Raw genomic sequence first — 16,206 nt, 5'->3', positions numbered from 1 at the left:
TGACTACTCATCATTTGTTATAGATGGCAACACCATTAAGGTAGCAAAAGAGGTAAAAACACTAGGTTTTTACCCCGACTCTTGCCTCTCTCTAACAAAACAGGTGAGTGCGATGGCCTCTAGCACCGCATACACCTGCAAGCTGATTAGAGCTGCTAACCCATACTTGTCCACCACCAGTTGTCTCACCCTATCAAGAGCTCTGGTATTATCCATATTGGATTATTGTAATGCACTATACATAGGATCCAATAAACGCACGTTTCAAAAAATCCAAACCCTGCAGAACAATGCCCATAGAGCTGCATTAGGAATCCCAAGAAGAGTGCATATCTCTGATGTCAGAAGACAATCTAACTGGCTCTCTACAGCTGACAAAATTAAACTTTAAAACAGTATCACTAACATTCATAAGTATGAATAATCTAGCCCCCAAATACCTAACAGACAGGTTCAAAAGAAGAACTTCCAATAGACCTACCAGAGAAGCCTATACCAACCAGCTAGTGGTGCCCTCATTTAAATTGAGCACAGCTGGAGGCAACAGTTTCCCTGTCAAAGCAGCCCAGCTGTGGAACTCCCTCCCATCTTCTTTAAGGTCTGACCAATCCTATGCACACTTCAGACTTAACTGCATTAAATGGCTCAAAGAAAATTACCTATATCTGACTACACTAGGACTACTCACGTCTGACCCGTCTGTTATCCCACCACTGAACGCATATCTACATGCACATCCCTCCCGCTTATTCCACCCTGCTCTCTAACCTTCCATGTATATTGTATATACACCTCTGTGTACAAATACTTGTGTATATAACCCTGTATAGCACCACCTTATTGTTGTCAAAGTACTCTGTAACTACTTGGAATGTGTAACTGTAAACTTGTAAGCTTAAAGAATTCTTGAATTGGCGCCGGATACCTTTGGGTCTGGCGCGCGTTATAAATAAAATAAACAAACAAACAAACCTCGGTTGAGTTTCTTGGGAGTGGACATTTTTTTTTAAAGAGACACATTTTAAATGGTCTCCATAGGATACCAGGGGTAGTATTTCCAGATTTCTCTTCTGGTGGGGTATAACATATATGTACCAGCCACCAGGCACGTTAACTTGTAGGTCTACAGAGATAACCACTTTGCCTGTACTGGGCACTATATAATCAAGGGGACAAAATAGATGGTACGTTTCCCTCTACCATCTTCCTTACCAGTGGAAGGGCTTGGGGGGGGTGGGGGGTTAGCAGATGGCAGGTGATCCCCATCTTACCACCGGTTTGTCAGGGAGAATTCTCAGAAATGTGCTTATTCCCTGCTACCTTAGAGACCCCTAGCACTTTACTGGACTTCAGGACTTTTAATTTTTATCCTGAAGAGAGTGAGACCCTTTTCCCACCCTCTCATGCCTTTTTATTTGATTTGAACACTGGGTTTCTTTGGTTTTGGAGTCTGACAAACTTCATAGGCGTCATCTTTTTACATTGTGACGCACAGCGCCCTCAGTGCAGTGGCACAGGGAATTCCTTTGGATCTCTGCTAAGGTTTAAATACCTTTTCATAGATAAACTGCTGTTTCCAAGAGCAGTAAAGTGAAATTGACTTTACTTACATTGTAACTTTCTAGACCTAGCACACACTGTCTTACTATAGGCAGTCGTGCTATTTTCAAGTAGCTGAAACTGCGAAGTGCCACTGATCTGAATTGCGCCCATTTCTGCAGCCGACCTTCAAATCGTAGTGCAGGAGTCCCCAGACGCCCTCCCCCTTGTCCCCAAAACTGAGGCCTACGAACAACAGGATCTGCAGGAACTACAACAGGAACAGAAGCCAGCTGGTACCATTTCTTCATACCTAACCTAAGGTACTGTAAACTACGGGGTACTTACCTCTATTGGGGGTAGCATGCTTGTTCTCACTGGAGACTTGCATTGGCTGCCCTTTGCAGAGTTACTTGCAGCTTTGCCCTTCACAAGCCTCCCAGCTTGTGGCCCAACAGTGATTCGTTTTACAACAAAACTCTCTAACATTGTTTAAGACTTTTACCTACCTTCAAGAAGTGCCTCAGCTCCCTTAGGCTTTTCTCAAGTGACATTGGCTGTCCTGGCTCCCCGAAAGACTGTTCTTACCCTTTGTGTTTAACTATCCATCCAAAAAGTCATACATACCTTACTGGAATAGCTGGGAAAGGGTTCATCTACTTTGCATTGGGGGGGTTCAAAAGTGCTTACTTTTCTGAGAACTTGTTAATCATTTTTCCTTCCCTAACCTTTTCCTTTTTGCCACAACTTCAGTATTACCATTTAAGTGTGAAAAGTGATATGTTAATGTCCACAGTGTCCTAGCAATTGAAGTCACCTCATGGTGTAGGAATAGCGGTGTGCCAGCCCAAAAGGATATCTACTTTATTGAACTGAAGGAGAGTACTTTGAAGTGTATTTTTATTGTTGCCAATTGCTCCCTTCTAAAGAAGGCTTATTATAAAACGGACTGTTAATTTAATACATCATTATTTTAATCACTAAGGGCCACATGACACGGACGGCTGTAAGGGTTTACCGGTAAGGGTACCAGTGCCGGTAAACCCTTACCGCCTTACTATGAGGCCCCTTTGTGGGACCCTACCTTAACGGCTGGTTTTACCAGCCGTTAAGGACGGGACCCGCAAAGGGACCTAGGAGGTAATTACGGTACCGCAATTTGCGGTACTGTAATTACCGCCTTCCCCATTCCCATTGAGCCCTATGGGGGCAAAAATGGGAATGGGGAAGGGCCATGGTGAATGGGGAATTACCGCCCCCACACACCTTGGAATAGGGCGGTAATTCCCCCATTCACCATGGCGGACTCATGGCGAAGCCTTGAGTATAAGTGTTATTTGAATACATGTCACTGTGAATGTCTTTGTTATAACCTTACAGCTCACACTGACCCCTCGAGATACGCCTGGCTGCTCAGTGACTCTACCAACTTGTGTAGTACAGACTTATACCAAAGGTTGGGTTCCTATTGCCAAGAGGACAAGGTTGGTGCAGTCTCCCGCAGGGTTACTGCATACAATCTTGCCTAACACTGGTGGCAGGTGGTGAGGATCTATTGTAGAGTTGTTACATTGAGTATTTTGCTTTGCTTGTGTTCAACTAAACCCCCACAAGGCTAAGCTCCATCAGAACAGCAATTGTAACATGCCAAATATGGATAACTCCAGTCCGGAAGCCCTGATCATTTTAACAGTAGATCAACTGAAAGAAATGTGTAAAGTCAGGAATCTTAATTTAAAAGGAAAGAAAAAATAGTTCATTACAAGGTTGTTGAATCACCCAGGTTTGGGTGGTAGGCCTACAACACCTACTAACCCAAGAAATGTGGAAATTGATAATGAGGCTAATAGTTCAGAGTCTAACTCTAATGTACAAGAGGAGTCAAGGGCGGTAGAGGAGTCGCAGGATATGAGCCCCTCTTTGCCAGAGTCTGCCCTTTTGCCTCAAACCATGTCCACTGGGACCCCCAAGTTCCAACAATAAGTCCAGAATATGTGTCTCTTGAAACAATGAGGCTTGAATTGGAATTCAAAAGATTGAAAGCTCAAACTGAAGCCAAACATCAGGACATCAAGCTCAGGGAAATGGAAATGCTGCATGCTCTTGATATGAAAAGATTGTCTCTTGAAAATGCTTCCCCCCCAGAGTCCTCTAGGTCTTCTAGTCCCAATAGGCCTCGCCTGCCTAAAGAAGCAGTGAGTATGTATGATGTGAAACTTGATATTTTGGACTGGTTGGGTGCTTTTGAATATAATCATGGGATTCAGGGTCTCAAAGAGAATCAGTAGATTCCTTGGCTTTTGTCTAGGCTCCCTGAGGGCTGCAACTGATGCTGTAATGGAGGTGGGGGAACTTGAAAGACAGTATGAGAATGTGAAGTTGGCTTTGAAAGCTAGATTTGGGAAAACTACTTCCCAGTACCTTAAGAGGTTTAGGACCCCCAAAAAGACTGATGGCACTCGTTGGGCTACCTGGGTGTGTGAATGTTTGAACATCTTAGATGGATGGTGAACATCTTAGATGGATGGGTTAAGGGTTACAGAGTGAACACTTATGAAGGTATTTTTGATGCCTGCTCTCCTGAGCTGAGACAGCACTTGGCTGACTCAAAACAGATTGATCCCAAAATGTTAGCAGAGGCTGCTGACTTGTGGGTTGCCAACAGGGCGCCTCACAAGGATTCTGGGGCCACTCACAAAGGTATTACCCAAATTGTTCGTTTACAATTGACCGAATTTAAAGGGTCACAATTGACCTTTTCCGCAATTGACTGTACATATATATATATCGCTTTGGTAATATATATATATATATATATATATATATATATATATTGACCTTCACAATTCGGTCAATTGTGAAAAGGTCAATTGTCATTCCAACAGTTGTAATACGAACAATTCGTATACAACCCTCACGAATCCTGGAGGATTGGGGGGAAGCAGCACAAGAAAGATGGAAAAGAGAATTCTAATTCCAACCACCCAAAAGAGGGCCACAGACAGAAACATGGTAAACACCAGGGAAACCACGTCAGTCTAGTGAAACCTCTGGTGCTAAACCAGAGGGAGGTCAGCAGAAGCCCCCATTCCAAAGAACATTTGGTAAATGTTATGCTTGTGGGTCAACTGACCATGTGAAAGGGGATCCTAGATGCAAGGGTAAACCTTCAGGGGTCCAAACTGCCTCCTTAATCTTCATCCCTGAGGAAGACGTTCATAAGGCAAGTGGTAACTTTCAATTATTGGCTGAAGACCCCATTGGAGTCTCAGTCAGTGTTTCTTTAGTGTCCCTTGGTCTGTGGAAACAGCAGCATGTAGATGTGTATGAATATTCCAGATAACACAAAAGAATATTACAAGGACAGTGTCCAGGTGAATGGCCAGGAGACCCCGGCCCTTAGAGACACTGGGGCCAGCATCACAGTGGTGGGTGAATGTTTTTTCAAGCCTGGGGATGTTGCTAAGGCACCCAAAGGTCCCACTAAACTTGATGGAGGACCAGTCCAGATGGTTCCAAATCATCCAGTGCAACTGAGGATTCCTGTCAGTGTACAACGTGCGGTGCCTCGGAGAGTCCTGTTGGGGAATTACTTAAAGTCTATTGGAGTTGTATCAAACACCCCCAGGCCTCCCATTAAAAGGAAGCAGGAGGAAACTAGATTAGACAGAGAGGCAACTTTAGATGACTCGAAGTGGGAAGTTACAGAAGTACCTATAACTCCCAGTCCACAGGACGGACACCCTTCTAATTCCAAGCCAAAGAAAGAGACAATAGGGGAATCCCAAGGTCTCAGGAAAGAAGAAAGGTGCCACGCCTGTTCAAAGGACAAGGACTTCCCAGAGAGGACAGTCCAAGGTCACACCTGTGACCCCTCCACCAGCTGAGGCTGAGTGAGAGGACCAACCAGAGGATGGTGACCAGCTACCGATGACACAGAGCTGGAAGAAGCCCTTCCGCCTGTTGGAGATCTGGATCCTAAAGACCATCCTGGGCTGCAGAGTTTGCTTGCAGAAGGTGGACCCTCTAGGGCAGACTATAGCAGATGTCAAAGAGTGCCCTACTCTTGAAGGATTTTTCTAACAGGCAGCTTCCCGGCTGCAAGGGCAGCAGACAGGGAAGCACATGCTGTACTGGGAGGATGGGCTCCTTTACAGTGAGCCAATAGAGTCTAACCCACGGACTACAGAAGACTTGTAGTGCCTCAGGAAGTGAGACTCCAGTTCCTACAGTTAGCCCATGAGATTCCTTTAGCTGGTCACTTAAGTTTTAAGAAGACCAAGGAAAGGATTTCTCTGCATTTCTACTGGCCTAAAATGGGGTCTGATGTAGATTCATTCTGTAGAAGCTGTCACACTTGTCAGACATCTGGCAAGAGTGGAGCCAAGAATGTGGCACCCTTGGTGCCCCTCCCAGTGGTGGGAGCTCCTTTTGAGAGGGCAGGGACTGACATTGTTGGTCCCCTAGACCCTCCCACATCTTCAGGCAATCGATTTATATTGGTTGTGTTAGACCATGCTACCAGGTATCCTGAAGCTAAACCTATGAGAACTGTTACTGCTCAGGCAGTGGCTAAGGCCTTCCTTGTTACTTTTACCAGGGTAGGTTTTCCTAAGGAGGTTATCTCAGACAGGGGGACCAATGTTATGTCCCACTACATGCATGTGGATAAACTGTGGAGTGACCTACAAGTTCTCAACAGCCTACCATCCCCAAGCCAGAAAACGAGCAAAAAACAGAAGCAGGGAATCATGCCTCTCACCAACCCCACGCGAAGTTTGCAAAGACAAAATCACCTGCGTGACCACGTTTTCTCCACCAAGTAATCAAATAAAGAAGACCATTCTAAAACATTGGAACATTCTCCACGCAGAATCTGTTGAACCAACCAAACCCCATTTTGCGTTCAGACGAAGTAAAAATCTCAAAGACAGACTGGTCAACACTTACACAGAACCCACCAAGTCCCCGGAACAACAAAACACCCTGTGGAATTTACTGCATGTTAAAGGTTACTACAAATGTGGATCATGCTCAGTGTGCTGCCTAACAAATAACATGAAATCCATCGACCTCAACGGTAAGAACTGGAATTTCTAATCCTTTACCAATTGTAAAAGCAAATGGACAGTGTATGGAATGCCCTTGCAAACTATTATACATCGGCAAATTCAAGAGAGAAGTAAGACAGCGCATATGCGAACATCGCTCGTGCATCAAAAATGCCGTCCCTGACAAACCAATGGTGGCACATTTCCAAGAGAAACACCACACCCACAATGACATCTTCTGGTTTGTTTTACAAACAGCCAAAAACCCTTTTAGAGGTGGCGACAGAGATCTCTCACTTCGCAAACTAGAGCAACAATGGATCTTCAGACTCAATTCAGTCAAACAAGGCCTGAATGTGGCAATCGAATGGAATCTGTTCTTCAAATAACTCCAATTAATGCTATCACCAGATCCTTCAAACACATGTGCCTTCAATCACACTTTATCACCAGTTTACACACCCACTAACTTACCAGACACCAACATCCCCTTGGTTTGCCACCAGCAGCAACCACCACAGAAATGAGGTTTGTCCTAAATCGACTGACACTGTACAATTACAGTAGTACACAAAACGTACCCACGTTTTCTTCATTAAATCTTGTATTGATGAAGAGTGTTAACATGAGATAGTGTTGTTGAAAAACACGTAACCTTATGTCCTATCTGTATGGCGCACATGTTACAAATACGGGGTGTCTTTCCTCAATATTTCTTTTTTTATAGTCAAACAACTGGATGTTTTAAACACATTGCCAAAATGTTTCCAAATATGTATCCACATGCGATCTTCACTAAATCTTTTTATTGATGAAGAGAGTTAACACGAGATCAATTTGTTTGAAATACACGTAGCCTTATGTCCTATCTGTATGGCATACATGTTAAAATTACAGGGGGGTCTCTCCTCAACATTTCTGTTTTTATGGTCAAACAACTGAATGTTTAAACACGTTGCCAAAGTGTTTCCAAAATATGTTCCTTATCCATGCATGCAAAGCTATGAATTCATTCACCAAGCTACCAGCATTTTGTTAACTTTTTGAATGCAACTGTAGTGTAATTATGCGGTATCATCCCGTTGTCACAAATTTGTATCCACGCCCCTCGGCACCCAGCCGTGCTCCTGCGCACCTGTCATGAGCCCACACACGAACCCGACAGCTTTTTTTCGCACGGAGCTAGTGTCCCGCACCAGTATCATACCGCGCATACGCTATTCGATCAATTGCACAGCCGCGCACTCAGCTAGTGTCCCCGGCAAATTCCCCAACGCACATGTGCTAGTTCCACAGTAAGTGTACTTCCCTACTCCCTCGCTCAGGCTGCACTACAGCTCCCCGCTACATCGCGCTTCATCAGAAGGAACCTTAACTCGTTTTCAAAAGGTAAGGAATATAGCTATGCCAAGCACTGCTTCAGCGCCTCTCTTCACAAACCGCATGTTTTTTAGAAACGTATGTGCTTTTGCTATACGGCATCTCTAGATGTTTTCCGGCGCTGAAATCACAAATCCACCTTCAAAATATACCTCGTGCAAATCACAGTTACATTCTGTTATAATACCGTTCTATCAGCACGCCATCACCCATCAAAGCACTTACAGGCTCTATTGCACAACGATACTAAATTACAATAGTAAATTATATAATATATTAAATTACTAATTACACCTGAAAAATACAGATTTTCTAAAATACATGCATCATGCCGTGACGACCAATAGTTCCTTCAATCACTGTGCAAGTCATTATTTTTAAGTCAATTACGTGTAAGGCATTTAGAGGGCTTGTACTCCAGCCCAATACCACACGTTTACTGGCACCACCTCCAGCATTCCTGCTCTTCACAAATAATCTTGCAGGCACCTCCACGCTAGAATTCATTTTTAATTTTCTGACTAGTAGCTGATTTTCTCCACTTCTTCCTCACACAGCGACCATGGCTGTCTTCCTAACTTGACCTTAGTCTGAAACATCACGGCAACTCTCTCCCGTGAATGTGTTTTTCAGCACCATCGCTGGAATGCATACCTACAAAATAAGGTATGCACCTATTACTATCAATAAGTTATGTATGATACCTCATACCATCCAGGTAACTCATTGTTACCTCTCTCCCTGTATATTTCTTGCTACGGACGCCCGCGCCATAATAGGTGCTTCCCTGAAACCACTTTGTGTTCAACCATTCATAGAACACAAGTAGGCTTTTAGAGTGCAGTTCCTTTATACACAGAACACCCTCCGTGTGGTTATTTATTTTTCTGACGGCCCCTCCCTTATGTGTCACCTGTCTCCATAGGCGTTCACCAGCCCTAATCACGTCCTGCTGACATTCATTTCTAACCCAGTGAAGGCTGACTCCATCCCGAACCAGAAACACCTACATATGTGTCGATGTATGCTACTAACCCTCACTTAATGCAACAACAGTTTCACCTGTTGTACTTTTCACTGTAAGCCAAATAAGGCCCAAATGTGACTTTGCAAGTTTGTTTTTCGTTTTTGTTTTTCTGTTGTGAACCTATTATTTTTAGATGTGTGTCCGAATCTATGAATAAATTTAATTAGTACCCAACCGTCTTCTAAATGTATCTGTGACCGCTAATGGCTAGTATATGCAAACTAGCTCCCTGCCTCTTACGTCCACCTCCTCTACACGGTTGACCAGGGGTAGCTGTTGACTCTCCTCTCTTGTAAATGTATCTATCTCCATAATGTAACATATGCCTAGCCATTTGCTTGTCTAGCTATGTGCTCTGTTCGTGTAAATCTATTGCCTTTGCCTATGTTCTGTTTTTCTGCTCACTGACTGCCTTCAAGGTGATCTGTAACACACCTCCAGTACCCTTTTCTGCAAGAAAGATGAACTGTAACTCACCTCTTCCCCGCCTGGCAGGATCTGTATTTGATTTGTGTAACCATGCTTTGTTGTCCAGGTATAAGCACCCAGATACCCTTGCGTGAGGTGCGCTATATAAGAAAATAAAGTAAACTAAACTACTACTCAAACCCAGGTGAGAGCCTTTCTGTGTCTCACTGGTTACTATAGGAACTTCATACAGAACTATGGGACTGACCATAGCCTCTCCCTTGAATGTGATATCCTCACCCAAATTCCCCAAGAAGGTCAGTGTACTAAGGCATTTGAAGGACTTAAGAAAGCCCTTTGTCAAGCTCCAGTCTCGAGAGCTCCTGACTACAATCAATCCTGTATTGTACAAACAGATGCTTCCAAAACAGAGATGGGTGCAGTTCTGAGTCAGCTGGATGAGAAAGGCAGGGGACACCCTATGTGTTTCATCAGTAGGAAACTGAAGGACCATGAAACAAGATGGGCAACAATTGAAAGAGAATGTTTTGCCATTGTGTGGTCTTTGAAGAAGTTTAGACCATACTTGTATGGGTCGACTTTTGTAATTCAAACGGACCACCAACTCTTGAGATGGTTAATGGGGGAGAATCCTAAATTAAATTGTTAATATGGTCAATCAGCCTACAGGGGTTTGATTTCACGATATAACACAGGTTAGGCTGTAATCACCAAAATGGTGATGCTCTCTCCAGAATGTATTACTGACTTCAACAGTAGTGGATTAAATTAGGGAGATTTCTCAGAAATGTGCTAATTACCTTCGACCTTAGAGACCCCCAGCTCTTTACCTGGACTATAGGACTTTTCATTTCTAACCTGGAAAGAGTAAGACCTTTTTCCCCACTCTCATTTTTCTGTGATTCAGACTCTGTGTTTCTTTTGACTTTGGAGTCTGACAAACTCCATAGGCATCATCTTTGTGGCATTGTGGCACACAGCACCTTCAGTGCAGTGGCACAGGGAAGTCTCTTAGATTTCCCCAAGGTTTAAATAACTTCTCTTGGTGAAACTACAGTTTCCAAGAGCAGTAAAGTGAAATTGACTTTACTTACATTGTGTAACTTTCTAGACCCAGAACACACTATCTTACAATAGGGTGCTGGAGGGGTTACTTAGTATCCCCTTTGTCTAGTTTCTCATGTAGCATTTTGATGTTACCCTTTCTACAATTAATGGCTGCTGGCAGTGGTTTACTTTTTATTAGCATTGTGTGTTTTTACAGTGGGCTGCATTTGCAGCTGCAGTAAGGCACCCATGGGTGCCCATTTTGTCAAAATAGCCCAGGTCTTTGTTTTTTGCCATTTCTTGTTGGAAATGTCCTTCTTGGGATTTACTCTGCGCGCCAAACCATGTTTGGTCTCTTTGTTCGTTTTGTCTTTGGCAGGATTCACGAGTGAAGCCCGCCTCTGGCTACAGTATGTCTGGCAGGGGCAGGAAGTGAGGGAGGTGCCCGAAATACCCTGTGCTTAATCTCCTTGGTTACAGGAATGCACCCAAAGGTGATTGGCCTGCTGGCTGTCCTTGGAGGACAGCCACCCTGCTGTGTGATTGACAGCAAGGCTGGAATGAATGGGAGAAACCTGCATAAAAGGCAAGGCTTTTTAGCTTGGAAGGCAGAGTCGACCACTTGACGAAGGAATCCGATGAAGAACTTGGAAGAGACGCCTGCTGCAACTCCTGGACCGTTGGTTTGCCCTTTGAAGCCCTGATGCTGTGCTGAAGCTCCAAATTCGTTCTGACTAGACAAGCCGTGCAAGGACGACTTCTCCCCTTAGGTTGCTGGGACAATGAACCCCAAAGTGAACTCGTTTGGACATCCTCTCGGGGTTGGCTGTACTTCCACTGCTGCTGGAACCGAGGTGCCAGGGAGAGGAACACCAAACCGAGTGGATCGCTTTTAAGTCAACACCGAGCGCCAGGAAGATCCTCCGGATTTCTCTGAAGCAGGACTGACCAAGCCTGAGCCACCTCAACAGAGTGCTGGACCCCAGATGCGAGGAAAGTCTGAAGTTGTATCCGAGAACCGCAGTGTTGCTATTTGCTGTAGACGCGAGGAACTGAAACCGCGAAGTGCAGCTGAATTGAAGTTTGCCCATTGCTGCCGCTGACATCTCCATTGCAGTGCAGGAGTCCCCAGACATCCTCCCTCTTGTCCCCAAGACTGAGGCCCAGGAACAACAGGATCCTCAGAGCTACACAGGAACAGAAGCCAGCTGGAACCGTATCTTCTAACCAAAGGTACTGTAAAACTAAGGGGACTTATCTCTTGTTGTGTAGCCTTGCTTGCTCTCAGTTGAGACTCGTCTTGGTTGCCCTTGCAGAGTTGCTAAAGCTTTGCCCCTCACACGTCTCCCAGCTTGTGGCCCTACAAGTGATTTTATTTCTAAAAACATTGTGCAAGACTTTTACTTATCTGCAAAGAAGTTCTTCAGCTCCCCTAGACTTTGCTCAACTAACTTTGACTGTTGTGGCTCCCTGAGAGACTCTTCTTACCCAGACTCTGTGCCTTTACCTTTCTCCCATGAAAGGGTTAAATTGACTTTGCACTGGAAGGTTCAAAAAGTACTTACCAGTTTGTGAATTATTTGTTAACCTTTGTTTTATTCCCCTAACTTTTGCACTAAACTCAGTATTGCTCTAAATGTACCAGTGATAAATCAATGTCCAGTGTCCTGGCTATTTCAGTCACCTGAGGGCGTAGGAAGTGTGTGTGCCATCCCCAATGGGTATCATCTGATTTAGAGAAAGAGTGTGTTTTGAAGTGTATTATAATTGGGACATGTTTTGCTCCCTTCTGAAGAAGGCTTATATAACTGACTGTTAAATTAATAATTGTTTAATCAAGAAACCTTGAGTGTAAGAGTTTGTTTGAATAACTATCACTGTGAATCTCTGTGGTACTCCCCTACAGCTCACATTGACCCCTCTTGAGATAAGCCTGGCTGCTCAGCCACACTACCAACCTGTGTAGTACAGACCTATACCAAAGGTTGGGTTCCTATTGACAGGAGGTCAAGGGTGCTGTAGTCTTCCAAAGGATACTGCACACAATCTTGCCTAACACTTTCTATTTTGTTTTACACACAGAGTTACACATGCTCAGTTTCCTTCTTGGCTTTAAACCATTCCAGTTCCTGGTGGGGTTCTTTTTTCTGTCCACGTGGGATCCTACCCATGGAACAGGTTATTTGGCTGTTTGTTCTCTGTACAGGGGCTCCCAGACACTTTTAAATATGTTTAGGGACTTGGGGTTTCACTTAAAGTTACAGAGGGTAATCCAGACGTGGACTCCCTGCTCACTGTGCTCAAAGAATCACAGTTCCACCTCACTGGTGAGGCCCAACAAGGCTGAAGCACATGCCTGGGGTTGCTGATGGTACTCTTGTTCAGAGGACAACTGCTTAGCATTTTGGTGCTGGACTGCCCAGGTGGGTGGGACAAGACTGATATGCAACTGGATATTTCTCCTCTGTGAAAGGCACAGTTATAGAGCCTCTCGTGTGGGAACTGTGACTAATCCGAGGAGGTCGTCCCTACTCCCCTAGGGGGGGAGACCTTTCCCATGGGGTCAGAGAGGTGCATCCACAGTACAATAATCCTCCTGGGGATGATGCACCGAAGGAGGATCGCATAGGAGAGTTAGACCCTTATGGGATTTGGGACGGCCATTATGCCTCTGCTTTAGTACAACCTCCCTCTGTGCCAAAGCTAAACTATCTCCCATAATTCCCTCTAGTGCTAATATATTTTGTCAGCCAGCCTAATATGTTAGACCTGACTAAAAACACAAACACAATTTACATTCCATATACTTCCAATGCAAATACTGTGAAGAAGAGGACCACAGGTTCGAAGATCACTCCAGAGAACTGGTGTGAATGATCTAGTCTCTCACGGTACTTGATTGGTCAAATGCAATACAAAATAGCAGAGGGAAACCAACATGGAGAAACCCAGGAGATGACGTTGCGACAAGCAGGGATACAAACCACAAGACGCAGTGCTCAAAGGCAAACGGGAATGCAAAGTAGTCCAGGATGAAAGGACTACACGGACGGCTGCCCAAGAAACCCTCTGGACTCCCCAAAGTCCGGGTCGCTGGCTGAGAGAAAAAACCCAACTCGAGAAGGAAGAACCGCCGAGCGAAGCAACCGCCGACGAGGGGCGACACCTGGAAACCAAGAAAAACACCTAGGCTTGGCAGAATAGTACACCAAACTGGTATATACATCAGTACAAGACTGGGAGCCGCACCCATTTGGAAGTCTAAGAATAAGGTGAAGTCCAGTCAAGAAAGCACGGAAAGGAAGAGACTATCCCTTGTAATTTCCTGGGCTGTGTTTGGCAGGGGAGTGAACCAGACATACACCGCAGTGAACACAGAAGGGGAGTTCACGGAAAAAGCTGAGAATGTTTGTTGTAGACATTGGGGAAAGTTTGGAAGATCCAGGGGAAAGGAGCTAATCATACTTCTCTGTGGAAAAGGAACATTTGTTTGTTTGTTTTATTTATATGGCACACCAAACCCGGAGGTAACTGGGCGCAAGCAGTACAAGTAGGCGTTAGGCTTTGGTTACAAAGATATACAGCTTGCAAAGGTTTACAGTTACAATATTTACCTGATTTACAAGATACGTAGATTACAGGGAAGTCAATGTATGGAAGCAGGCAGCATGAAACGTGCATAGAAGGCATCAGCTAAATAGTCGATCGGAAATAGAAGATCGGAATAGATACTGTGGCATGTAGTTTGAGTTGGCAATTGTTCATTAGCAATATTTGCTTCATTTTGACAACCCAAGACATTGGGAACTTTCTGTTGACAAAACTGTCGTTATCAATTTAGTTGTGAATATAGTACCCTTGGACATTAGGTTTAAGTTATTAGTGTTCGGGTCAGAAGCTGAGTTTTTGGACGCAACAGTGAGACTATTTATTTGACATCCCAACGTTTATGTTAGATTCATTTCAGGGAGGCAAACACCTCTTAGCTTTAGGCACAGAGAGGTCGTTTTTCCAACCCTTTTATTAGCTGATAAATGTTTATATCCAAAACTAAGTCACCTCAGTGTCCGAACCTTACTTCTGCACCCTTACATAACCTACCCAAAGAACAGGTTATTTGGCCATGTTCGTTCTCGGTAGAGGGGTTCCCAGACCTAGAGCAAGCAGAGCAAGACCTTCTGCAGCAAGGGCTTGGTGGGAGGTCAGAGGGAGTGGAAGATGGGGATGGAGGCAGGAAGGGGAGTCCTTGCTTACCAGAAACTTTGGAATGTTGACTGGCATAACTGGAGTTGCGGGAATGCCCAGAATGAAACACTTCTTCTGGACTGGATAGGTTCTGATCCAGCACCTCTGGGACGCCTGCAAGGAAAAAAGAATTATGTTGCCGTCACAATGATGGCTGCAGGGAGCAGGGGCAGAGAGGTTGTGAAACAGTCTACTGACAGCATGAATGTACTGAGTGCTTTAAAAATGAGAGTGCTCACACATTTTGGGAGGAAACAAAATACCTACTTGTAATCCAAGTTCTCCATCACGGGCATCTTCACTGAATTGAATTTAATAACTGAATATCTCTGCCCATGTTGGGATTTAGGAAAAGAATCTGAAATAATGTCATTATGAAAATTAAAGAGAAATTACATTTTCTCTATGTGGTTTTCTGTTATTAGAAGCTTCTTCAGACAAGCACATTGGTCAACCCACCTCACAATGTCTACACTGAAAGCTTTACATGTGTTACCAAGGATCCCAACCTCCCTAAATGTCTTCTAATCCAACTCCCTACCATTTGATTGGACAGGGGAGGTGGGGGGTGGGCGATTTACGTATTCAATTAACATGCAAATATCAAAGACTTGTTTATTGTTTCCCAAGGCTGTCTAGACTCAAGTCTCTGTCGTCTGATTAGCTACTCGATTGCACCACTTATGCCCTCCCACCCCAGGGACGAGTCCGGGTATGGAACAAGTTACTTACCTGTAACTGGTGTTCTCCAGCATGGGTCTGGCATGGATTCACATGCTCATGAATATTCCCCGTTGTTAGGCTGGGAATCCTCGGTAAAAGAAAAAAGCAGTTTGAGTTTCATTACTGAACTGTCTTTCTCCTAACAACCAATCACTGAGCTCTGGGTCATACTGCCCCCAGCCAATGACTGCCCTCTACCTAAGCCCCTCCTCAGGCAACCATTTTCAGATTTGGTAGCACGTTAAGTGGCAGTAGGACCAAGAGAAGAGCTGCAGAGGGGTAGGCGGGAGAATTCGCATGTGAATCCATGCCAGACCTATGCTGGAGAACAACAGTTACAGGTAAGTAATATCTCCAGCATGGGGTCTAGCATGGATTCACATGCTCATGAATAAAGAATACATAGCAGTACACACATGCACAACCACGGGAGGTGGCAAGGCTCAACAGAAGCAATCTCTTACCTCCTCACCAGGCTCACCTTCAGGCGAACAGGTTGCACAAAACTGCTTGGCCGACTCTGGACTCCTCCCTGGAATCCCTGTCGACCTAGTAGAATTTCGTGAAGGTGTGCGTCGACCACCAAGTAGCAGCCCTGCAGATGTCCAGCAGGGGCACACCAGACAGGAACGCCGTTGTAGCAGCAATCGCCCACATGGAATGATAGGATAGGTCATTTATAACGCGCTTAATACCCAGAGGTTTCTAAGAGTGGACCCGGGGATCAAACCTGTGTTGCTCCGTGTCATCTTGCTTCCAAGGCGA

The 16,206-nt window shown here is 44.7% G+C and overlaps 1 protein-coding gene across 1 annotated transcript in view; it reads right to left on the bottom strand.

Moving 5' to 3' along the window:
* The window catches only part of EEIG1 (estrogen-induced osteoclastogenesis regulator 1), a 662,295-nt gene that overhangs the window by 186,127 nt on the left and 459,962 nt on the right, over window positions 1–16,206 (bottom strand). The window contains exon 8 of the mRNA XM_069609104.1: window positions 14,728–14,832. Within this exon, the coding sequence (XP_069465205.1) occupies window positions 14,728–14,832 (105 nt within the window). The remainder of the gene's footprint in view (window positions 1–14,727; window positions 14,833–16,206) is intronic.

Source organism: Ambystoma mexicanum, chromosome 8 (genome assembly GCF_040938575.1).
Source record: "Ambystoma mexicanum isolate Mex_15411 chromosome 8, UKY_AmexF1_1, whole genome shotgun sequence".
NCBI classification, from domain to species: Eukaryota; Metazoa; Chordata; class Amphibia; order Caudata; family Ambystomatidae; genus Ambystoma; species Ambystoma mexicanum.
The sequence above is the reverse complement of the archived record's forward strand: the minus strand, read 5'-3'. Positions and strand labels throughout refer to the sequence as shown.